This window comes from Carcharodon carcharias, chromosome 34 (assembly GCF_017639515.1).
Source record: "Carcharodon carcharias isolate sCarCar2 chromosome 34, sCarCar2.pri, whole genome shotgun sequence".
Classification (NCBI taxonomy): domain Eukaryota; kingdom Metazoa; phylum Chordata; class Chondrichthyes; order Lamniformes; family Lamnidae; genus Carcharodon; species Carcharodon carcharias.
In genome coordinates, this window is record NC_054500.1 from 8,119,790 (window position 1) to 8,145,243 (window position 25,454).

The window sequence follows — 25,454 nt, forward strand, 5'->3', positions numbered from 1 at the left end:
CGTGCCTCCACCAATGACTACACCATGGCCACCTTTGGCAAGGGAGATGTACAACTTGCCCAGTCAGCCAATTGCTCTGTTGCCCCCTAAAACGTACATTTATTTGCAGTCTTCGCCAAAGGGATGAAAGGTTCTGGAGCATTTGGTGGTACTTTCAAAATATTGTGTTGCTTGAGTGGGCAGAAAAGCTTCAGAGGCCAGACTCCAAGCATGTCAATGGAGCTGCTGCTGAACAGTCTCAGCAGTGGAAGAATGCTCACTTTTGACAAGCTTTTCCAAGGGCCTGGCTGCTTCCCTCACCACCCCCCTCACTCCAACCTCCCGACATGTGCTTGAGTATTTCCTTCAATCTGTGCTGCCTAGCCCCCCCCCCACACCTCTGCCATGACCCACACTGGAACGCTTGACCAGGCACCGCATTGAAAGCCAGCCTGGAAAAGGCAGCTTGCCTGTGCCCCCTGCAAATGCACGGCTCCTCTTCCTTGATGTCCCACGGGCAATGTTCGCGAGCGCTGCGTAAGGTTGTACGTGCTCACCTCCGAGTTTCCCCCCAAAGTTCAGGTTGCTAGGTGCGTGTCTTTTAATGGCAATTGTGAAGCACGTTGTTCTGAAGTCACGCCGACGCGGGCGGTAAATTTGACATGGGGGTGGGGCGATGATTCCGGCGAGCAGGGCTTATAATTAGATGCAAATATATCAAAATGACATTCCTGACATGCGGTGGCGGGAAATGCAGCCCGTCATTGATGGGTGGGGCAGACAGACAATCACAAACTGGTTTCACGATGGTGTAAATGGATGTTTGGCCTTCGTGCCATATTGTTCCCCCCTCTGCCCGCCATGATGCCTGACGGCAATGGGGCTGGAAAATTCTGGCCGCTGAGTCATCAGGGACTCACAAGCTTGAATTTTAAATTCTGCGTTCCTCAAGGGTTTTTGTTTACAGAAACGGTAACAAAATACAGAGCATGATAAGCAAAAGCTGATTAAAAGTGAATATGGGCTATCTTTGAATTTTCAAATGTGACAAATCTTTGATGTCAAGTTGCATAAAACAATGCAGTTTCTTAAGTTTATTACTTTTAAAATCACAGCATGCTGGGGTATTTAATCTCCATTGAAATAGTTCTAAATATTTATTAGAATAAATGTGTACTCACCTTTGCCATGATATCAGCATATGACATGTAGAGATGGTCCATTTCTAGTTTGCTGAGTGAATCAAAAAACATTGTTTTTAAACACATACTTAGATACAAATGAAAACACAATTGAAACAAGAAATTCTAAAATGTGCCATTTTATCTGAGTTAGCTCAGTAACTGCCACAAATCTATAAGTATGCAGTGAAGTTTTTTTTTGTTATATGCCAGTTGAAAAAGCACAAAATATATACTTCACCCTCACAATGCTACCATGCACTCCCACAGAATGGAGATTTTTTTTAGCCAGAATACACAAAAAAAAGCTATCTTTTGAAAAAAACAGTGAACCACTTATTTCCTTTACGTGGCATTGGGTAATTTAAGAATGTTCTTCCTTCTCAGACTGTAGAAAATTTAAATAAAGGAGCAAACATTAAAAGTCAGCCACAGTTGTAACCTAAATGAATGATTAATGAAAATCCACTAACTGTATAATGTTTGGAACTGGACTGCTTTATGCTATTTTTCAAATAGTTACGTTATTTTATTGCTGGAAAGTTGCCAAAGTTTCTTGTTTTGCCCTTATCAGGACAAATACAAGAATACCAAATTTCAAACGATCAAAACAATACATACCTCAGGTGAAAAGGGTGCTGACTGGTTGTCCAGCCGGCATGAATTGGCCAAGGTGTTGCCATGGAGAAAGCAACAGGAAACTATAGGCTTCCCAAACTCCCTCATAATTCAAAAAAAGACGTAAGGTGTGAGAGTATTCCTTTCCTCTGCAGAGAATGGGTCCCTGCGTATGAACGTATGTCGCTTCTAGCGAGTGTAAATGACCCAGTTTGACTGATTATTTTAAATTGGTTGTTGGTGTAGCTATAAGTGCACTCAAGATTGTTTAGCAAGTGCTGCCCAATTGCAGAATCACATTAAACAGTTGACGTTTTGTTTTGGGTTTTGCAAGCATGGCTGGTTCACAATGGTCTCTACTCTGGTTATTATGAACAACCAAAGAAAATAGCTTTTTGATTTAATCAGCCAATCACAACAATTCATTTTCTGCACTACCAAGCAACTTATGCTATTTTATTATTTTCATATTATTAATCTAAAGCCACAGATAATTATACTATTTAATGATGTAATGCATAATCATCCTGCCCCATTTCAAATTTGATATTTTAAAGCCAATTTGCTAGGACTGCCTTACAGTGCCTAATAAAAACCCATGTTCCTTCACCTCTCGCACAACAATGCATTGTAAATGTAAGTTCTAATGGAAATAGCTCAAAGCAATACAGATCCTCATTTGTAGGATTCTTTATACCAAGTAACTACACTATGATGCCACTCAACTCCTGGGAAAGACTAACATTCTCCACAAAATTCATTCCTGGTATTAACAGTAAACCTTGCAGCAAGCTTGTAAAACTGCAGGCTGTTAAAAAAAAATCAACAGGTCAAAAGTCCAGAGCCTGCTTTATTTGGACTGGTTGATAATATTGGTTACACAATGCTACAAGACATAAACTGGCAAGCTGGATAACCATTTTTTGCCACTAACTCAATGAAAAATTTCAACACTACCACGATATTAAGTTGATTTTTGTATATGTCCGAGAACGTGAGCACATTGATACTGTCAGCTGTTTGACTTGATTTTATCAAAAAAGATTGAACAGGCTGTTTTTTCTTTCTTTAGAAAGGAGAAAACTTAGAGGAGATTTGATAGAGATCTTTGAACCTATGAATGGGTCGGACAGGGTAGATGTGGAGAGAATGTTCTCACTTTTGAGAGAATCCAAAACCAAGGGCTATAAATACAAGATGGCGATAATGGTGATAAATAGTAATAATGAAACCAATAAGGAGAAATTTCTTTACTCAGAAAGTGGTTGAGAAAAACAGATGGGTTCAAAGGAAAACTAGACAGGTACATGATGGAAAAGATGAGCTGGAAGGCTGAGATCAGGTAGACGGACTGAGAGGATTCTTGCGTGCAATGTAAACCGCAGTACAGACAAGTTGAGCTGAATGGCTTGTTTCCGTGCTCTTTATTCTATGTAATTCTACATTGATAAGTATAATGTTTCTCCATTATTGAAAAATATGAGGGTCTTTTGCATATTACCAACCCTGCTGTTCTAATTTTTGCATTTAAAAAATGCCAATTATTTCTAGGGCTGCTGCATTATTTGCTTATGATGGTGTTTTAAAATGGACCTCATTCTTATTTCAGATGCCCTGCGCCAGCACTCCCGGGTCAGTTAGAGGCCAAATAAATCTGCTGATACTCTTGCTCAACAATATGTCATAACCCCAAACCCGACTGCATCAGGATGAGATTTTGATTTTCCTCACCAACAGTCCTTCTGTTGGTTTTGAGTAGGGCTACAATTTTGGGGGAATAGCTTTGTTATGGACCCACACCCAGTTGGAAGTAGATTTAGATTGGCAGATATCTGTACACACAGGACCCTTAAGTCAGACAAATAAGACATGACTTTCCTCCCATGGGTCCTTCAACTTTGAAGTGAAAGGGCAGGGTACTAACATAAGAACTAGGAGCCGGAGTAGGCAATTCAGCCCCTCGAGCCTGCCCCGCCATTCAATACGATCATGGCTGATTTAATTTTGGCCTCAACTCCAATTTCCCACCCTCTCCCCATAACCTTTCCACCCATTACTAATTAAAAATCTTTAAAACTCACTTTTTCGAACACTGTCAGCGCAACATTTTAACAAACGCTGCAACTAATTCTTAGTGCTAAACTGCACAGGAAATTATGTAAATATCTACCTTTTCTCAGTCAGAGCAGTACGGCTAAAGTGTAGAATCAACTGGTGAAGTGGATCAGGCTTCGTCTCTTCTGTCTCTTCCTCCTCCTCTTCCTCTTCACCTGATTTCTATTCATACATCAACAACAATGAACAAGGTAACTTTGATAAAGACCTGAACAAACTTTTCAAATGTGCTGTTACATGCACATTTTAAAACGCAACATGATGCTAAATCTTTATTGTGCAAGATTGTACCCAGGTAATCTTGCATTAAAATTCCACACTTTAATGATCCATTTGTTTCATCAGTGCTTGAAAATCTTTTTTTTTTAAAACCTCTATTTGCTAACACAACTTGCATGTTCAATCTCACACAAATCACAACCATTTGCACATGTAATACAACTTTTTCTGCAGCTGACACATACGTTGCGTTAGTGGATATTGTGCACATGCACACATGCAGCACTGTTAATACATTATTAGTTACAAAAGAGTAAGAATCACATCGAAAGGCAACACCTTGCAGGAGATTTTATAAAATTGTCCCAAGGAGTTCAATTATTTAAAAGCAAAATTAAAGCTCCATATTTTTGAGAAACCTTCATGCTACAAAACTTCCAGTCCTCTGACGTGAAGCGTTGCCTATTGTATTTCTGGATCCTTTTCTGTTACAATTGTTTTGTTGTACAATATACAACTGGTAGTTTCACATTCAATTATCTTAAAGGGAAAGCATGAAGCCTCCATTGATGAACTGTCCTTGTTTCCACAAAGTCAAATTAAAGAAGTAGCATCTATTGGCATTATAATTTATTATCTGTTTCAAAGGTAGTTAACAAGGTAGGGATTCTGTACATCATTTGGAGCGGATCTCCGATAATCATACAGACAATGGGGTAGATTTTCACCTTCACTGCCTGGGTGGAAATCTGGCAAAGCAGGTCACCCGACCATTATAGAGTCCATCCAATTTACATTCCATTGAAATCAAGAGTGAAAATCGGGTGGATTTTGCACTCACCGGATTACCAACCATGTGGGGAAGCTGAAAAGTTACCCCAATCGGTTTGAGGCCAGATGTTTATAAATTGGTGAGGTATGTTTACCATTCAACAAGTCAACCAGTTGATATCTCAGTTTAAAGCCTCATTCAATCTACAACAGTGCATTGAGCTTCTACATAAAGGTGTTATTTTGGCTGTTGCAGATCTTTTGTTTGATTAACCACAGCGCAGGATTATTGTGTGTGTGATAACTGGATTCAATTTTCCCTAATTTATTTCATGATCTGAAGGCTATTAAAAACATATTAGTGATCCTTGATTTTACTAATAAAGGAATAGAGCACAAAAACAAGTTATGCTAGCCTTCATAAAAACTCTTGTTCAGCCTCAGCTGGAGGACTGTGTTCATTTCTGGGCACTACTCTTCAGGAAGGGTTTAGTGAGGGTACAGGAGATTTACTAAAATGGTACTGGGCACGAGGGTCCTCAGTAACGTACAAAGACTGAAGAAGTTGGGATTGTTCTCCTTAGGGCAGAGAAGCCAAAGTGGAGATTTGACAGAGATGTTCAAAATCATGAATGGTTTTGAATAATTTTTGAATAAGGAGAATTTTTTTTCCAATGGCAGATAGCAGAGAGGACAGATTTCAAATAATTTGCAAAAGAACTAGAGGTAGCCTGAGGAAATACTTTATTAGCCCGCTGTCATTCTGTAATAATCATTTAACATTATGCTCTATGAAACAGAAGATTCAAGATTTTTGATTTTACAATGTTCATTTGGTGATACAGAGCTCGAGCATTGCTGAAAAAAGAGACATGTCTAAGCTTTTCATTTTGCACTCATCAGGACACTTTGCAAGAATACCAATATAAGCGGAAAACAACAATTTATACTGTATGTGAAGAGAGTGCTGACTGGTTGGCAAGTGGACTCAGATTGGCAAAGACATTGCCATGGAGAATGCACTACCGATGGTGGCTGATAGTTAATTGCTAAGCATTGTTTGAAATTTAAACCAGGCAGCTTGACCCTGATAGGGTCAAGGCATTGCTCTGAGGAATGAGTCAGCGAATGCCTGCCAATTATTTTATTTAGCTGAAACAAGCACAACTTGTGTACACGTTCTGTCTACAAAGAACAGGGCCCTGCGTATTAATATATGTAGCTTCCAGTACAGGCAATGTGCTACGCTGCGAGCCCAACTGACAATCTTAAATTGGTTGTTAGTGTAATTCTTAGCGCACTTAGGATTTATTTAACAAATGTTGTTCAATCGCAGAATCACATCCAAATGCTGGACACTGTGGGCGGAATCATCCCAGATTTGCACTAAGTACAGTAGTAGGTGGGAGGAAAAAAAAAAATCGATGTTTTTCCTGCCGGCTGCACTGGCGGCTTTCCGTACTGTATCATCCCAAACCTGCCACATTAATTATGCATTCCCGGGATACATCCGTTTCAATGGCGGATGGGCTCCACTTCGCCTATCACACCGTCACCTCGCTGCTTCATCATGCCAGGCATCACATTTAAAGTACAGCTGCGCTCAGCGCTTCCAGCCCAAGACATGGCTCTCAAGTGCCTTTTGGACACCAAGGCCTTCCTGTGATGTCTTCTACCCCCACTCTGGCCGCAGGTAGGGCAGCAACATTACCACTCTGACTTAGTAGGCGATGGCCGTGGTGATCAGTGCCAATGCTGCACAGAAGAGGTTGGCCATCCAATGCGGATAGTGGATGAATGATCTCATCCATGCAACCAGGGTATGGCAACCATCTGAAGACTCTAAACTCTCACACTCAAGCCTATCACACATTCATTGGCATCTCACTCACTGCTAGCTCAAGGGACATGACCACCCATTCTCACACACATGCCCTCACATGTCCATCTGGCCTCATCTCCTCTGGAGTCTGCCTCCTCAGCCCTCACCCTCGAGGCCACTTGCACAGATCAACATGCGCCCCCACACGCACCCTGCGATACACTCCTTCCCCAGTACAGCCCTCATCCTACAGCCTCTTTCCTTGCTTGAGGCCACATTTCCCCCTTCCCCAAGCAAGCTCTAACCCTGCAACTGTTGAAAAGCCACTCAAATATGGCTGATCCAGTAGGTAGGGATCTGCCTGTGAGCGTGTAGTGCTGTCTGTGAAGCCTGGTGCTGACGGCTGCGAGCGTTGACCGAGGCAAGGTAGGCAAATAAACCTTGAAGTCCCAAGCAAAGTGCAGCCGACCAAGTGCACACCTTATATATGCAATGAAACACATCAACGGGTGGGTGGACAATCCAGCTGGGGGAGGGGGATGAGCCCGGCTGGTTGGCTGATGTATTACAATGAGGCACCCGACATCTGATGGTGGGGAACATGGCCTGCCATCGATGGGCTGAGTGGACAATCGCAAACTGGTTTAAATTTCAAACAAATAATGCTTGGCAGTTAACTCTCTTCACATGCGTAAATTGTTGTTTTCCCCTTATATTAGCATTCTTGCAAAGTGTCCTGATGAGTGCAAGACGACAAGCTTCGTCATGTCTCTTTTTTCAGCAATATTTTACATGTATAATTTATTTTAAAATAATCTTCACGCACAAAAAGGAACTTGCTGCAAATGTATGATCAACATTAACACTTTTTTGTATGTATTGTCACAACTACTTATAATATTCCTTTTCTTTTGGCATCTATTACTGATGCCCAATTATGCTACATATCTTACTCTACTAAGGGTATGTTGGCTCAGTGTTTTGCTTTTGACACAGGACCATCTTTAAGAGAACGACTCATAGCATTTTTTATCTGCATCAATATGATCGTTCATCATATAGCATGACAATGGTATAAAATCACCCCATTTCAGGCCCTCTGTGTAGAAGGAAAGAAACTATCAGCCAGCCTGAAGAATCAAATGGGCTACAAAAACATTGAACAGATTTTTATCTCTCTCTTATCAGTTTTAAAATGAGAGGACAAACAAAGAAAATTAGAGCAATGATGGATTAATTTAATTACGACAATCTGAGCGCACTGAAGCGAACAAAGAACATATGTCCAGAAATCACCAGCACACGGATAGTGCATTCAAGCTTGCATGTGCAGAGCCCCAGGGAATGTAATAATGAAGCAATACATGTGGGTAATACTGTATATACTCGAGTAATGGTTCATCTCACGTAAAAGTTGACCCCCAACCTTTGGCCAAAAAATCATTTTTCATATCTTGTCTATTAATCGACCCAAACTTTTAAGCAAAAAGTCCAAACTCTTTGTATTTACCACCTGCTCGCAGCTGAAGTCAAACTTACCCTGGTGCAAATCTACTCATTGATAGGATCATAGAACAGCACATCATTAAAGGCAGCTGTTCAGCTCCTTGTGTCTGCGCCTGTCAACATGTGATGTCAAGGCTACATTTGGGGATAGTTTGGCGGAAACAGTCTCCGACTTGGCAACTCTGCGATAGCAAGACGATGGGACAGGGTGGATTTCAATCTCTCAAAATTATTACTCATCTAAAAATCGCCCACCCTACTTTTTGGCTAAAAATTTATTCTTAGAAACTTGACTTTTACATAAATATATACAGTATAACACAGCTTGAATTGGTCCAAATGAATTGTTTCATGTTGGCACAACATTCTAGAATGCTGGGTTATCAGAGAATCGCTGCAATTATTAATTATTTTACATGGACCCAAAGATAAATCTTTACATCATGTCATATCATATTCTGAAAGAAATATCAAAATACTCTGATTATGTATCGCTTTCCACCGCTGATCTCATATTGGCAGCCCCAATTTGTTACCCAAATATATATTAAACTACAATATTAAAGAAATGAAGCAAAATAATGATAAAACAATGAAAAGCTACAACTGTAGGTATGTAAAATAAAAATGAGAATGATAAAATAGAAATAATGAGAAAAATGGTTAGAGGAACAACTTAAAGGAAAATAGATGCTCAGGACTAAACATGCCAAAGTATATGGCAAATATAAAGGATTTGAGGATGATAGACAGTAATGTTCCCCAAGGTTCAGTGCCAGGGGCACTGCTTTGTGATATATATAAATGACTTGGATCTTGGGATACGGGGTAAAATTTCAAAATTTGCCGATGATACAAACTTGGAGGCATGACAAACAGTGAGGCTGATACCAATTGACTACAAGAGGACATAGAAAGACAGAATGGCCAGACAAGTTGCAGCTGGAATTTAATACAAAGTAGCTGTGAGATGATGCATTTTGGCAGAAGGGCTAGGGAATGGAAAAATACTTAATGGGCAAATTCTAAAGAGTGTGCCGGGTCAGAAGGAGGGGATATGTGTGTGTAGATCTTTGAAGGTAGCAGGATGTATTGAGAGAATAGTCAGTAAAGTACGTGGGATCTTGGGCTTGAGTACAAAAGCAGGGAAGTTATGCTGAATCTTTATAACGCTCTGGTTAGGCCACAACAATAGTATTGCATCCAGCTCTGATGACCACAGGAAAGGATGTGAATGTTCTTGATGGTGCAGACGAGATTTACCAGAATGATTCGGGGAGGAGGGAGTTTAGCTCCAAGTTTAGTTTGGAAAACCTGGACTGTCCTCCTTGGAGTAAAGAAGGTTGAGAGGAGATGTGATAGAGGTGCACAAGATTATGAGTTTTAAATAAGGGTGACAAAGCTGCTCCCATTAGCTGATGGTACAAAGAATCAGAGGACACAGATTTAAGGTTTTGAGCAAGAGATACAGGGAGGAATGTGAGGAAGGACTTTTTAGTAGGCAATGACCTAGCCAAGATGAACAATGATTCAAAAGGAAACTGGATAGGTACTTGAAGGAAATAAATGTGCAGGGCTACCGGTAAGGAGTGGGAGAATGAGACAGGCTGGATTGCTCTAGAGAGCTGGCATGGACTTGATGGACCAAATGGCCTCCTTCTGTGCCATAATGACTTTACAAGTTGTATTTAATGGAGACAACGGGGGTTGTGTTTGCTGACTGGGGAGTTGGTGGGAGTCCTGCAGCGCCTCTTTTAGGGAAAGCCCACTATACTAAATGTCACTCAGGCACTTAACTGGACAGCAGTAAGCCTTCCCTGGGATCAAGTACCCTGAGGGCAGAAGTCCTGGCCACTGAGAGCTGTGGGCCGATCAGAGGCTGACAGCTCTATCTGAACAGCAGTGCTACTGAGGAAGCAGTGGCTGCTGCCACTATGACACCTGCACAAGGCCTAGTATTTCCACCGATCCCAGACCACAGGAAAGTGATAGCAGGAGGGAGGCTGCAGGGTGAGGGCAGTGGGGGAGTGGGTTTCACAGCAAGGGCAGGGGTTGGTTCTCAGCAGGCTCCCCTTCCCAATGCCAGGTCCCTCAATCAGGCACTGAGTGCTTTTGAATGAGGGACCCCCTGGGAGCCAGCAAGCAACCCTGCAATAGCAGTAGTGGCACGATGGGGCCCTTAAGAGGGCATTAATTGCCCACTTAAAGGCTTCAAATGGTGGTGGGGTGGGAAGGCTGTCCCAGGCCTTCCCACCAGGGACTTAATTGGGATAGAGGTGGGAAGGTGGTGGTGGTGTCCCCTCTGGCCACTCCTACTTGATTAAATGCTCCCACTGGCACTAAACTCATCACTAGGCAGGACATTAAATTCTCCCCAATGATCAATTCATACCTGGAGTTACAGCCAAATGTTTAAAATTTAAGTCATATTATATAATAGCAATGAGATAACATCATTTTGCTAGTTTATCGTCAGATCGGGTTCAAATAAAGATAAGCCAATTTACAAGAAGCCTACATATTTGAAATGCAGGTGTGTTTCTTGACTTCATTTTCTAACCACTATAAACAAGGGCAAAGACAAAAGGCTGACTGAAATACATGAACATTCCAGTCCAAGCGACATTGTCCCTTCCTATCCTGTTATTGCTGTAGATGAAACAGCACAGCACTTAATAGTATGATGTCTCCTCTTCTAAATGTTCAAAGTTCTGAGACAAAAGATGGTATATTTTAGCAAAATTCTACTCATCAGTTGTGTATATCCAATTTTTTATTTATTTTTTTCTCCAGCTAAAAGCTGTTGAAATAGTTTGGCTTCAATAGCAGGAATACCTGTGTTATAAACTGAGTATTTAATTCCGGGTTTGTCAGCTCAAGTTGTGCAGAGATCACTAATGCATCGCTATAGAATTTCTGCTGACCTTTATCTGTCTTGCGATCTGGACTAGACAGCTTCATCATAAATAATGGAAAGTAGTAGGTTTGGTGGAGTGGAAAACCAGAGACTTTCTCATACCAACTTCTCAGTTACAGAGAAAAGGAAAATAAATAAAAATTTTGAAAATGGAGACCCCCATTCCCCCCAAGGTAAGAATTATGAATTATTTTCACGCCACAAGTTGTGTGTGGGTGTGGCTTTAAACTAATGCTGCATACGGGCTTTAAATAAAAAGCAACGGGAGTGAAATTGATCTATGCCAGCAATGCAAAATGGGCTCATAGCAAATCAGCAACTGATTTCTCACCATGCCAGTTTCTATTTTCCATTGACTTTGAAAATTTTGCCAAGATTTTTATTTTCAAACCAAGTAAAAGTGACATCTAGCCTGTGAAAATCTCCAAAACGGCATTGGGTGAAATCATCCTAGATTTGCACAAAAAGCGGTAGCGGGCGGGAAGAAAGTAGTTTTAACTGCTGGTCGCAATGGTGAGGTTTTGCGCCGTATTGTCCCATTCCCGCCTCATTAATTATGCAGCCACAGGAGACACGCTGTCTCGCTGGTGGGCGACCTCCAATTTGCTTGCCACACCATTACCTCGCTGCTTCCTCACACCGGGCACCATATTTAAACTGCAGCTGCGCGCAGACTTCTCAATGTTTGCAGCTCAGGGCTGCTCCAGTGAAGACATGGCCCCAAAATCCAAGAAGAGTTCAGCCCCTGATTCAGTGACGCAGCCCTGGGTTGCCTTCTGGCCATGGAGGCCCACCACGATGTCCTCTACCCTCACTCTGTCTGCAGGAGGCCCATCAGTCTCACCGCTCCGGCTTGGCAGGCGGTGGTAGAGGTGGTCAGTGCCAACGCTGCACACACGAGGTTGATCATCCAGTGCAGAAAACAGATGAATGATCTCATTCGTGCCGCCAGGGTAAGTCAATCATCTCATCACTCTAAACTCACACACTCACAAGGCCATCACACATTCACTGGCATCTCACTCATTGCCAGCTGAAGGGATATCACCACTCAATCTCTCTCACACACCCTCACATCTCCATGTAGCCTCATCTCCTCTGGAGACTGCCTCCTCAGCCTTCACCTTCTCGAGGCCACTTGCACAGATCAACACGTACCCCCACACACACACTGGGATAACCCCCATCATCAGGCCAGTCCTCGCCCTGCAGCCTCTCCCCTTGCCTGAGGCCAAGCAAGCCCTAGCCCTGCAGCCATTGAAAAGCCACCCCTGCCTTATGGCTGGTCTGACAGTTACAGACCTGCCCACGAGCACCCTAAAAGTGATTTGGTGCTGTCTGCAAAGCCGGGTGCTGATGACTGTAAGTGCTGCCCAAAGCAAGGTAGGCAAACAAACCTCGAAGTCCCGAGCTAAGTGCAGCTCGCCAGGTGCACGTCACGAAACATGCAATCACAGACGCTAAAGTATTGAAATTAGGTTCCCGATGTGTGGTGGTGATGAATTCAGCTCGCCACTATCGGGTGGAGTGGAAGATTGCAAACTGGTTTCACAACGATGTGAAGCCAATTTTGGCCTTCAGGCCATATTGTCCAGCCTCCTCCATCCCCCATGACACCCAACGCCAATGGGGCTGGAAAATTCCGGCCATTCTGTGAGCTTCAGTGGAAAGCACACCAGCTGCCAATTCGCTAAGAGCCCATTCTGCCATACTGACGTGGATCAATTTCTCAAAGTGACTCTGATTCTTATGCAAGGTATTGTTAGACTTTCACTTCAAAAATGTCTCAAGTCACTTTAAACCAATGTCTAGTTGTGTTTCAGGCTGACATTTACACAACGAATGGAGTATTATTGTGAAGCACAACCAACACTACAGCTGCAGTGTAAATGGGCACTTAGAGAGGCTCTATTATCACAGAAATTAATATAAAACATCACTTTTACACTTGATCTAGTGCCTTAGTCAGATCTACATCTTCACAAAATATGGCTTGAAGCTGCTAGATTAGCCACATGCAAATCAAAGTGAGCTACATGCTCCCAATGAAAATGTTGGAAGTAGATTGTGTTGATTTTGTCAGTTGGAAATTAAACAGATATTTTTACAAAAAGGTATTTTGATGTAGAGTAAGTGGATAATCTGAGACATGACCTATGGTAAGTGCAGCATACTTGCAAAGAACGGCTAACACTGGGTCTATGGTTCCCAAGACTTTCCACCACTGTATGGGCTTCATAAACACACGAGGGGGAAAAATAGAAGGAAAAGTTGATGGGCTTGGATGGAGAAGGATGGAAGGAGGCATGTGTGGAGTATAAACCCTGGCATGGAGCTGTTTCTGGGCTGTAAATACTGTATAATACAATGTAAAATATTTTGTTGGCTTGAAGAAGCCTAGGTTTGGTAAGAGTGCATATTCAGTCCATCTTTTGAGCTAAGCAGAATCTTGTGGCACATGAAACACATTCCAATAGCTGGTCTGCTGTTCAAAGGTTCCCTATTCTGATCCCTAGATTTCACTATTATTTACCTAGCTATAGACCAAAAAGGCCCTGGATTATAGGCAGTGTGTACACTGCTGATGTTGCTCTCGAATTAATATCTAGCATATAAAGCAAAAAATATCATATTCATAAATGGGACATTACACAGAAATTGTTCTAATATTTTGGTTTACATATTGTGACAAATTGATCATAATGTAAAATAGTCTCACAATCAAGTTGGATTTATTATTAAAGTTGATTCTCTGGGATACTGCTCAAGAGCAATAAGAAAAATAATATTTGTGTGCCTCTCTTTTCGTATAGCTGCCTTTTGTCTACTATTTTTTCAGAGATGGGCAAAGACATGAACTGTCCAGGGCCTCAGCATATGGCCTTGCTTTTAAAAAGGGAAGATCTGGGTCATGTGAAGCAGAGATTCTGAGCAAGTCAAATACCCAGCATTGTGCTAAGTCTGATGGTGAGAGGGAGGATAGAGATTCATGTTAGGCAAGGCAGGGTTGTACATACTGGTATGCATGGTTGCGGGGCAGCTCATCAAAAGCAGCACTTAAAGCCTGATCATCTAGCAGTTCATCTTTAAACGATTGCTCTCTGTGTCAATTGAGGAATTTATGACTCAGGACTTGGCCATTTGTGACAAATTATTATAAAATGGCAAAACACATCAAAATAACAAAGTATACAAAACTAAATTCAGAAGAGTAAAAAAAAAATCATGGGTAAAATAAAAATTGCCATCCTGTAGAATTAATTTTGAGGGTGATTCTATGACTGGCCTGTGATGGGTACATGATCATGTGGTTAGCATGAACCATTTAGCAAAGCTGAAGGCACTATATAAATACAGAACCATAGTCTTATAGGCACAAAACTTGCAATTATACAGATGCAATAGCTATATAATGCCCCATTAACTAAGGAATAATGAATATGGTTTATATAAATTCAGTGTTACTTTGATTAGGAGAAAGTGGGTCTACATTGTGGAGCATATGTAAATTGAGAGACATCAATTGAATTGATGTGTACAAATTAGTTATGTACACAAATATTCTTTGCAATTTATTTAATTCATCTTTACCCAAAATATTGCTTTTATCCAGTTTGAATCAAACCATCAAATTCATTCAGTTTACGCTACATTTTTTGATCTCTTTTGATATGAAACCAGATCCACAGGATCTGGTGTACAAAGTTCTGGTTCAAGTGTAACTGGTCCTTCAGATGTCAAATAGGCTCTTCTGGCAGAAAAGTGAAGTATACTCAAGGAGATAGAAGAATAAAGTAAAATGGGAGACCTTGGTGTAAAAGATTTCTTAGCTGAAATGCATTCTTTACCATATGAAAGACCTCATTCCATGGACTCAGCTATTTCCAGTTTCCAGTCATGCAACACAGAGTGACAGGAGACAAGGCATAACTGTGCCACAGACTTGACGCAAAAATACAAGCGACAGCATATGGTGCAGAAACAGGGTTGTACGTACTGGTACAGCACGGCTGCACGCCAGCTCACAGAAACCAGTACTTACAGCCAGATCATCTATTAGTTTATCTTCAAACGAATGCTCCTCGGTGTCAATCCAGGAATTTCTATAACTTTCGATGAAGAGGTTAGATGCGCGATGCCTGAGGGAGGGCAAGAGTGAAAACAGGAGGGGTTGGGAATAAAGACACAACTTTAGTGGTTACACTATCTTATCACACAACTGTTAGAGATGGCATTTGTACAATTTTGCTCAGCTGATAGGTCAGAGAACAGAGGAAGGGGTAAACAAAGACCTCGATGTTGTTATGCTAACCTCCTTGACTTTATCTATCTGCATTTCTCCACAATAGATGAGTATGACTATGTCTGGTAGGAGATAACAAATGCATAGAAGTTAAGTAGGTTATGCCCAAAATCTTTTAAAATCTAGTCATTTTTATAAATCGTTATGTAGTTAAATTGTACATTTATAGAGATGACCTTGAAGTTACACAATGTGAATATGACCGTATGAGCACTTAATGCATTCACATGAAATTCTTCCGATTCTCGCTTTACAGGTGGCATTAATATTCACTAATATTCAACGTGTAATTTCAAGGTTTGAATATTAGTAAAAAATATATCAGGTTGGTATACTTTCTGTCATCAGTTTATAGATTCACTGTGACTTATCCAATTTCTTTTAGAGTCCCTGCTTGTTTTTAGTGTTATTTTTCAATCACTACTTCTTAATTTAGCTCAGCTTCTCTTTTCTGTTAGGTGAAATTCTGCCTTATGGACATTGGTCATTCACCCACATTTTTCAAATGACATACTCATTGCACTAATTCTGACTAAATAATGTCCATTAGTTTGTGTTTACTGTGGACATTCTAATTCAGAACTAAAGAATTATTTCAGTTCCTCAACTTGCTGCTCTGACCGATCAGTTAATGCAGTAATTGTACAACATGCTTGTCAATGGACCATGTGTATTGCTAACTCTAAGATTTAGTGTCAGTGGGTGGTCACGCAAAGCCTACGTTACCATCAGTAGGTATACTAGACTTGCAAAGTCCGTTTCCTCACACGCTCTGCGAAGCCACAGTTCTCGATAGGCGTTCATGAAGTAATAGCTAATTTTATGTCTGAGAGAAGAGGATAAATTTTCTACATTCAAGTCTTTCTGAGCAATATAACTGTTGTAGAAATTGTTTAGACACCAACATAAATCACAACTGGGTACTGAGAGTAAAAGGTGTTTAGTTAAAAACCATTGCACTTTCAATATGCACTCACTAGAAAAATAATGTAAGTGTTAAGACTACAACAAAACTTCGATATTTGGTTTTATTGTTTGTGCAATGTTCCTAAGTTCAAGCTTCACTTCTGTAGCTGTAAAGGCAGAGTCAACTCCTGAGGGTCTAAACATTTGTATACATGTGTTAAGGCAACAAGTACTCTAACCAGCGTATCACTTAACAATCAGTGACCTACATAGCATTTTTAAGTGGTTAAAGCTGCTGCAATCAAAAGCAGCTTTGAATTGATATGCATTTTACAAACTAAATTGCAAAACTGCTTCGTACAGAACATGGAATAATGTTAGGAGGATGGTGAAAGTGCTGATGAAAATATACATCCGCTACCAACTTTGTTAGCCAAAGGATTCCTACTATTTTATGCTTAAAAGTCCCACAAAATAGTGGCCTAGAAATGGTTCTGCTGCTGTCCACAATAAAAAATAATTGAGATCCAATATCTGGTACTCCTTGGGCCTCTTCATTCAGCTGCAGGGAGCAATCCTGAATTTTGATATACACACTATCTACACACATCTGGCATGTAAAATTTCTAACATTACAAAATGTAGGGTGCTGAATTGCTGGGGAGTTGGAGGGCAACAAGCTCGAATGCAACGCAAAATTAAAAAAAAGTTATACTTCCTCCAAACTACCTAATCAAAATGTTAGAAAATTCACCAAAAAATAAAACCAACATTTTCGGGGGATGGAAAATCTACCACTGACTATCTCTCACTACTGGCCAGGTGATTTATGGTTTAAACAATAATCCTTTGATGTTTGTTTTGCTCTTCTCTTATTTTATTGCCAACAGAGTGAATCTTCAAACTGCTCCTAAATTTCTACTTATCATACTTAGAGCTCTTTCTGTGCGTTAAGCCAGCAAGCAACAGATTTCACTTGGCATTATGTACTCCCTTTTTGAAAGGTATACAGACGAGTTTTCCATAATTACCTTTTAATCAGCCTGTAACAATCACAAAAAAAACTTAATTTTTTCCAATCTCTTTGTTTAGGTACATTTAATAGACATAGAGACTCAGAAACTAAAAAGCTAAAGAAATGGGCTAAAGATAATTTTAAAGCGACACACAGATCAAATGTGACATAGGCAATTATAAACAAATCATATGGTTATTTCAAATGGGCTGAAAGTCCATTCCCCTACTCTGGCAAAGGTGCAAAGCCATCCAGAGGGGGAGCCGAAAATGATGGGGTAAACAATGTCTTTCTGCCAATTCTTGACAAAGTGAAGCACGTGGATTGTCGTTAGGTCTTCCCGTGGTCACAACAGATACTATACAAGTGCAAGCACTTTCTTTCTTTTTTTTTAGCAAGATGGAGTGTATATTTCAAGATATTCAGTACACATCTGCAATGGGGTAATTGTACTCAAAAACCTCACTTGCATCAGGCAGCTCATTTCAGTTCCAAACATCGTAACAGCACAGCACAAGATTGACAACAGGTGCCAAACTGCTCTGAATCAAAGTTCTTGACGATTTCAGACAACCCAAATGTACATCATACAAAATCCTTAACAGTCATCATAAAGACAGCATCACTACCACATTAAATTATGATCATCATAGTGTGCAGTAACAACCAGTATGAATAATTATAAATCAGACAAAGTTGGGACATTAACCTCTTGCTTAACATCACTAAAGAGCTGTTTGCAATACAATTTTGTTTATAAATGCAATTTTTTACCGAATGAAAAATTGTTAAAAGATAAAAGGTTAACATGCCTGGGTTTTATTCCAACTGCTAAAACAAATTGTGGAAAAATGTAAGGTTGGATCATGGAGAGAAAGGCAGTTATCTAGAAGTTTCCAAATCTTCAGGACATGTCTATTTTGGTATCAGTTTCTGCTCGATTTAGTTGTCTTGTGAGAGCACACAACATCGAATAGATAATTATCACTCAATATTTACCACCTTCTATGATTTAATTTGCTGGGGCTAGTGATTTATAGGAACAAATTACACATCACTGTCTTGAAAGATTAAAAAAAACGCAATGTTCAGATAGATTTATCGCTCATTCATTATCAGTGTACAAAAAAAAAAATCTAATGCCAGCGATTTTAAATAGAAGGGAAAGCAGCATTTTTCTGGTTCCGTAAAACATTGCATGCTAGCTTACCTTGGTAGGTTATACAGAGGAGTCATTCTGAAGCATGCTACCACAGCTCTCCTGCGCTGTTTTGACAAGAGCTTGTACCAAACCATCTTCTTTGACTTGAAAGGATGTTCTGTCTAACCAACAAACAAATTCCAATGTGTTAATGACATGACAAATTATAAAAAAATGCACATGCTCTCCCTGAATATGGTAGCCTTTTAATGCATTGCCTACCACAATAGATGCAGCACTATGGTGGGACTTGGTGGGCTAGATTTGAAGCCCATTCGTAGTCAATGTGAACAGAATCTACCACTGTATTCGCAGGATGGTAACATCTTGTAGTGAACATTTACTGTATGTAATTTTTAATTAGCTGGTACTCCCTCAACAGTGATAAGTGTACTGGTGGACATTATTACTAGTTTAAAACCACATCCCTTCCACTAAAACTGAAGGAAACAAAGCGCTGAATTTTACAGCACCCCCGCTGGGTGTGTTTTCAGTAGTGGGGCACATAAAATATGTCAGGTGGCTAGTCCATCGCCTTCCTGCCCACTTCCTGACCTAGTCCTCAGTGGAGATGGGTAAGGCACCCACTAATCTGCCTGCCACTTGAGGCCCTCAATAGGCCTAAATGCCAATTATTGACCTCAGTCTGTCTTCACTGTAATGATATGCTGAGCAGTGTCAGGCGGGCAAGAGTGGGATGGCCATTTTAAAAAAAATACCTTTAGTGAAAAGGCTGAAAGAAAGGGGGGTGGGGCACATCATGCAGGGAGTGTTCTTATGGCATAGACGATAGTAAATGCTGAGCTGTACAAATCCCAAAGGGAAACTTGAAATCACTGCAACAACTGTTTTTCAATTTGTATATATCTCGAGGTGCGTGCTTTGAATTCAGTAGTAATAAGACCACTGAATCTTATAGGTTTCTTACAAAACTAAATTAATTCTTTATTAAATAGAAAAACAAATGATTTTAAGCACATACATAGGGCTGAATTTTGCCCTGGATGGGTGGGCTGGCCCAGCCGACTCGGCGGTGGGTGGGCAGCTGATCGCTGCTGCCGAAACAAACCCTGCCGCCATTTTACATGGGCGGGCCAATTAAGGCCAGCCCAGCGGGACACCCGACAGGAAGCGCTATGTGCTTCCTGTGCGGGCGGGGGGGGAGGGGATTCCCCAACTTCGAAAGAGCGCACATCCCTCTGAGGCTAAGTGCTGCCTCAGGGAGATCGCTGAAAGTCTGTGAAGCACTAAAAATAGAAAAATAAAAAAAATCATTAACATGTCCCCCTCATGTGAAAATGTCACACGAGATGGGACATGTTAAGAAAGTGCACAAAATCTTTATTGCACTTTTTAAATTCTGATAGCAAACCTCATCCTGCCACTGGATGAGGTTTGATTAAAAAATCGCTTACCTGCCTGCCTGTTGGGCCCGTGCGCTGAGCCGAAGTTCACACGGGCCCCTCAAAAACCTCGTCGATTGGTGACTTAATGGCCTTAACAAGGCCTTTAATTAATGGCGGGCGCTGCATAGCGCTCCCACCGACTGAAACATCGCGATGCCACACACTGACGTTGGGATGCTCGCGCGACATTTTAAGTAATGACGGGTGGGCTCCGCCACCTGCACATCAGCCAGAGTTTACAAATTACAACTATGATAAATCCTAGCTCCCCTAATTAATCTAAGCCCCGGTTACACCTACATTAAGGCAACAGTAAAACACACAGGGCTGCACCTTCTGGTCGGCGAGCAGGGGGCGGGGCCCGCTTGCTGACGCATAAAATGATGTGGGGATATGTCGGGCGTGCATCCAGACGTGATGCCGCGTCATTTAGATTTTCAGTTCGGTGGGCACACTGTCAAAGGCCTATTAAGGCCATTACAAAAGCAATTAAAGTGATTAATGGGCCTGCCTGTTCTAACCTTAAGGTTGGCGGGCAGGCTGGGAGCCGAGGTAGGCTTCTGAAAAACCATGAAACCTCATGCATGGGCGGGATGAGGTTATTAAAATTTGTATGAAATCACTAAATAAAAGAAATTGACATGTCCTACCTCATGTGACAGTGGCACATGAGGGGACATGTCAGTAATTTTTTTTCTCACCTTTATTTAATATTTCAAACCTGAGCCAATCTCCCTGAGGCAGCACTTTGCCTCAGGGAGATCTGCGCACTCCTTTGCGCACACTCATGAAAGAGCGCACTCCTGGCTCGGTGAAACCCGCCCCCACCACCCGCACAGGGAGCACACAGCGTTTCCTGGCGGACGTCACGCTGGCGAGCCTTAATTGGCCTGCCGATGTAAAATGGCGATCAGTAACCTGCCCGCCCGTGCCCACTCTTGCACATCCCCCCGCCAACGTTGTAAATGTTGCCCATGGATTTTAAAAGACCCAGGCAAAGTAACATGATAGCGTGAACAGTCAGATTCAAAGTGAGTTTTCTTAACTTCTTGGGGGAGAACTTTCTCCCCTTCGGTTGTGGCGGGAGGGGGGGGTGCGCATAGCCGTTCGCTGCCTGCGATTGGCTGGGCGGGTCTGGGCTGGGCTTTAATTGGCCTGCCCACATAAAGTGGCAGCGCCCACCCGGAAGCGCTGACCACGCGTGTGAAAGAGCACAGAAGTCTCCCTGAGGCAGCTCTGAGTTTAGCTTAAGCGTAAAAGATTTTAATGAAAAAAAAAATTTAGGACGTGTCCCCTCATGTGAAACTGTCACATGAGCTGGGACATGTCTATGAATTTTATTGAAAAATTTTCCACACCTTTAAAAACCTTCATGAAACCCCATCTGCCCAAGGATGAGGTTCCATGAAAAATGAGAAGGCCGCCTGGGCTCTTCGCCTGCCTGCCAACATTAAGGTTGGATGAGCAGCTCAGTTTGTTGTTTTAATTGATAGTTAACTGACCTTAATAGACCTTAGACAGTTCAGCAGGCACGCAGCCGACTTGGGTGCGCACCCGCCGATCTGAAGATCTGAATGGCACATGGTGACATCGGGATGTACGCCTGATGTCACCGCGTGTCATTTTATGCCTCGGCGAGCAGGCCCCACCCCCGCTCACCGAACTGAAGATTCTGCCCATGCAGACAGCAGTTTCAGGCTTAGAGGCAAGATGCTTTTCACACTTGTTAGATCTTAGAAATCCTTATTTTCTACACACAACCTCATCTCCTTTATACAGATTTCCCCTTTGAATGCAAATTCCCGTTGTTTCACTATGTCTTTGGACTTTACCTCTCTAATAATAAAAATCTATCATAGTATCACAGTAATCTTTGGGAAAAATAAACACATTTCTCCTGGCTAGATGAAACATTTCATCTGCTCATTTGAATTCAAACTAGTCTGGTTTCTTCAAAAATATAAATGTTCCCTTTGCACCTCACATTCTAAAACTTCTCCCATGTTTACCTATTTAACATATTCAAACCTAGCCTAGCTTCTGATACATCAAAGCCTTCAGACCAGCTACCTTTAATTCAATTAAGTCCCACACACACACAGACTCATAGACACAGACCCCACTATTATTCTATTTTACAATAAATTCCAATATAATTATGAAAATTATTATTTGATTAGTTGATCGGTGTGCATCAGGGGCACCCCACGAGGTGTTACCCTCTTCCTTTGTGCCTCCCCACTTGGCTTCCAATTTACTGCTGTGATTGTAGGCAAGCTTGTGATGTCCTAACTGTTTAGTTTTAGTAAATAAATGTAGTTCAATACTTTGTGATTTAAGCCCAGCCTGAGTGTGATAGGTTGATAATATTATCATTTGAAATGGCTTGGAGTGAAATACTGCAGAGACCATTAATGGCCTAGGCCTGAGAGTACCATAAAGGATGAGGTCACTGGAGTGGAAGAAAAATTCAGTACTCCAGTTTATGGCTTATAGGAGAAATAAGGTCTGCTAAGGAAAAAAAGGTAAGACCATTGCAAGAGAAAATGACTGCTTTAAAATAAGCATTACTTGTGCTGGTAGCAGTGAGTTAAGAGGGATACTTACATCAGAATGATAACATAAGCACCATTTAAGAGATAGTTATGAAGGATCTGAGGGAGGCTTTGGGACAGATTTTCATGCGCCAAATCGGGTTGCACTGAAGCAGGAGACCTAAAAAATGGTGCCAACGTCGTACGTCATGATGTCTCACCTCCGTTCCCCACCCAAAAGAGTATCATAACTATGTTCAGCTCGATACATTTGGAAAAAAACGTACGTATTAATTATCCTTTACTGATCCATACAATGGCCCTGATATTTACTCAGGGGTGTAGTCAGAGGGGTGGTGGGGGGGTGCGGGCGCAGTGGGGGAGATTGGACATTGGGAGGGGGTGAGCAGTCGGAGATCACAGTGGGTGCTGGAGGTCAGAGATGCCGGGATCTGAGCTGAGACCAGGTTAGTACTTCCACAAATCAATTAGACCTACCCAACCTGTTATGTGCCAGTTTATGGTTACACATCCTGAATGTTGCAATATGCTGACCCTCTGAGGTTAACAATACATTTAAAAATACAGGGTACCAATGATTGGGTATTACTGATATTCTTTCATCAAGTACCACCTTTGGTGTGATATTCCCATTTTTAATTAACTCTGTTATTTAACTTAAATTACACAAAAAAACTTAAGACTACTGAACACAAAGCATATTTGTCACAGATGCTTGTACCTGCTCCAAGTGATACAGGACGGCAGAGACCTCTTGTACTCGTTTCACAATTTTGTCAGGGTCATTGCTGTCTTCAGCCTTGCCAGCCATGTCCTTGTACAACGCCATCTGCCATCGCATAGATGAAGAATTTTCACACTACAAAACACATGCAAAAATTTAATAAGTTATTGTTTCATGTCCAGTCACTTTACAATTTGGTCCAACCCCAGCCCCTATTAGCATTCACTGAAAAATATTACACAAGTTTACAAATAAAAGACCATATCAACAAGAACAATTTGCATTTATATAGAGCCTTCAATGTAGTAAAAGATCCAAAAGGTGCTTCACAGGAGCCTAAGCAGGCAACTGACATCGAGCCAAAGGAGACCCAGGGCTGGATTTTCATGTTAGAGACAGGTATTGGGAGTTGGGAAATTTTCTGACTCAGTGTGCTCACCTTGGGAAAAAGTGCCTGGAAAGGGGTGATATCTGTTCAGGGAAGACAGATGCATGCTGGCGTCAGGCCCACTGCCCCTAGAAACAGTTTGAATGTGGCCACAGGGGCTGCTGCTTTCTGAGGTGAGTTTGTTAAAAAGCCTGCCTCAGTTCTCTAGACTTTGTCCCAGTTATTTTATTCAACAGTAGGTCCTCTAGTCCATCCACTCCCCAATCCAACTCATGTTCTTCCACCCACTCCAATGGTCCCTCATACCTTCTGTGCCAAATCATGACCACTCACCCTCAACGGCTTCTCATTCCCTCCATGCCAACCCATAGCACTTCCATGCCCATTCACCCAGTATACGCTCTGTACAGAACCAATAGTAACAATGGCATGTGTGGAAAAGCTTAAAAAACAGCCATTCATAACTTTCTTACAAATCTGCTGTTACTACATCCCTATAAAAGTGTCAATCAACTAAACATTTAAAGGATCAACAGCAGAAACTACAAGCATTTGCCATCTCTTTATCTTGTCTAAATAAACATCGAGCATTGGCAAAAACTCCAGGACAAAGCAGCCCGTTGGATTGGCACCCCATCAACAACATTCACTCCCTCCACCATCAATGCACAGTAGCAGCAGTGTGTACCACCTACAAGATGCACTGCAGGAACTCACCAAGCCTCCTTAGACAGTACCTTCCAAATCCACGACCACTACCATCTAGAAGGAAAAGGGCAGCAGATAGATGGGAACACCACCACCTGGAAGTTCATCTCCAAGCCACACACCATCCAGACTTGTAAGTATATCGCCGTTCCTTCACTGGCACTGGAACAAAATCCTGGAACTCCCTCCCTAACAGCACTGTGGGTGTACCTGCACCACATGGACTGCAGTGGTTCAAGAAGGTAGATCACCACCTCATTCTCAAGGGCAATTAGGGATGGGCAATAAATGTTGGCCGAGCCAGCAATACCCACATCCCATAAAAGAATAAAAAATAATTGGAATGCCTGGGCTCTCAGCCAATGGATTAGTCTGTTGAAACAGGTGCACACAAGGTAAACATGGCTCTTTCTCTTTGATAAATTTTGTTAATTGCTCAATGCTTATTTACACATGATAAAGAAGCGTCAAGTGCTTGGAGTTTCCAGTTTCAAGTCCGACTTCAGGATTGATGGTCATGGAAGGTGCCTTCATAACACAGCAAAAAGTTGAGTATCAACTTGTAAATCCTTCCAACACACTCCAATGGAAGGCAGTAACAGCGGGAGAGATTCATGGTCAGCCATATGATATAAAAAAATTGGAGTCTCTACCATCATGATTTATAGCTCCAGGCTACAACAGGCATATAAAGGTATATAATGTCACAGCACCGCGGATACCTTGTTTGGGGGGTGGGTGGGGGGGGGTGGAGGGGGGGGGGGAGGGGGGGGACGGCGGCTAAGTAGGCCGGATGGTCGGTGTGGATTAGATTGTGTCAACAGCACGGGATTCGATCCCTGCTTCAGCTGGGGCCGATTTGGGGCTTGCCTCCTTGCCCTAACCATGGTGGAGGTTGTGGTGCTGTGGACTGGACCTGCCTTCCAGGAAGTAGGAGAAAAGAAGAATATCTCCGGCCTCCACTTTTATTGCAGTTGAAATGTTTCTCTACATGTTTGACACCTCTAGTCTCATGGCCCGATATTAGCCCAGAGGAGAGGAGGAAGCGAGGTTTGCGATTTTGAGGTTAGGAAACCCAGATTAACGAGTTTTCCTCAAATTTAACGTTAGGACCTTGTCA

At 41.8% G+C, this 25,454-nt stretch overlaps 1 protein-coding gene across 1 annotated transcript in view; it reads right to left on the reverse strand.

Moving 5' to 3' along the window:
• Positions 1 to 25,454, reverse strand: part of LOC121272536 (ryanodine receptor 1-like) — a 467,552-nt gene that overhangs the window by 97,003 nt on the left and 345,095 nt on the right. Inside the window, exons 72-76 of the mRNA XM_041179156.1 lie at positions 23,236 to 23,373; positions 18,563 to 18,675; positions 15,171 to 15,267; positions 3,949 to 4,055; positions 1,161 to 1,212 (exon numbers count right to left, since the gene is read on the reverse strand). Of these exons, the coding sequence (XP_041035090.1) occupies positions 1,161 to 1,212; positions 3,949 to 4,055; positions 15,171 to 15,267; positions 18,563 to 18,675; positions 23,236 to 23,373 (507 nt within the window). The remainder of the gene's footprint in view (positions 1 to 1,160; positions 1,213 to 3,948; positions 4,056 to 15,170; positions 15,268 to 18,562; positions 18,676 to 23,235; positions 23,374 to 25,454) is intronic.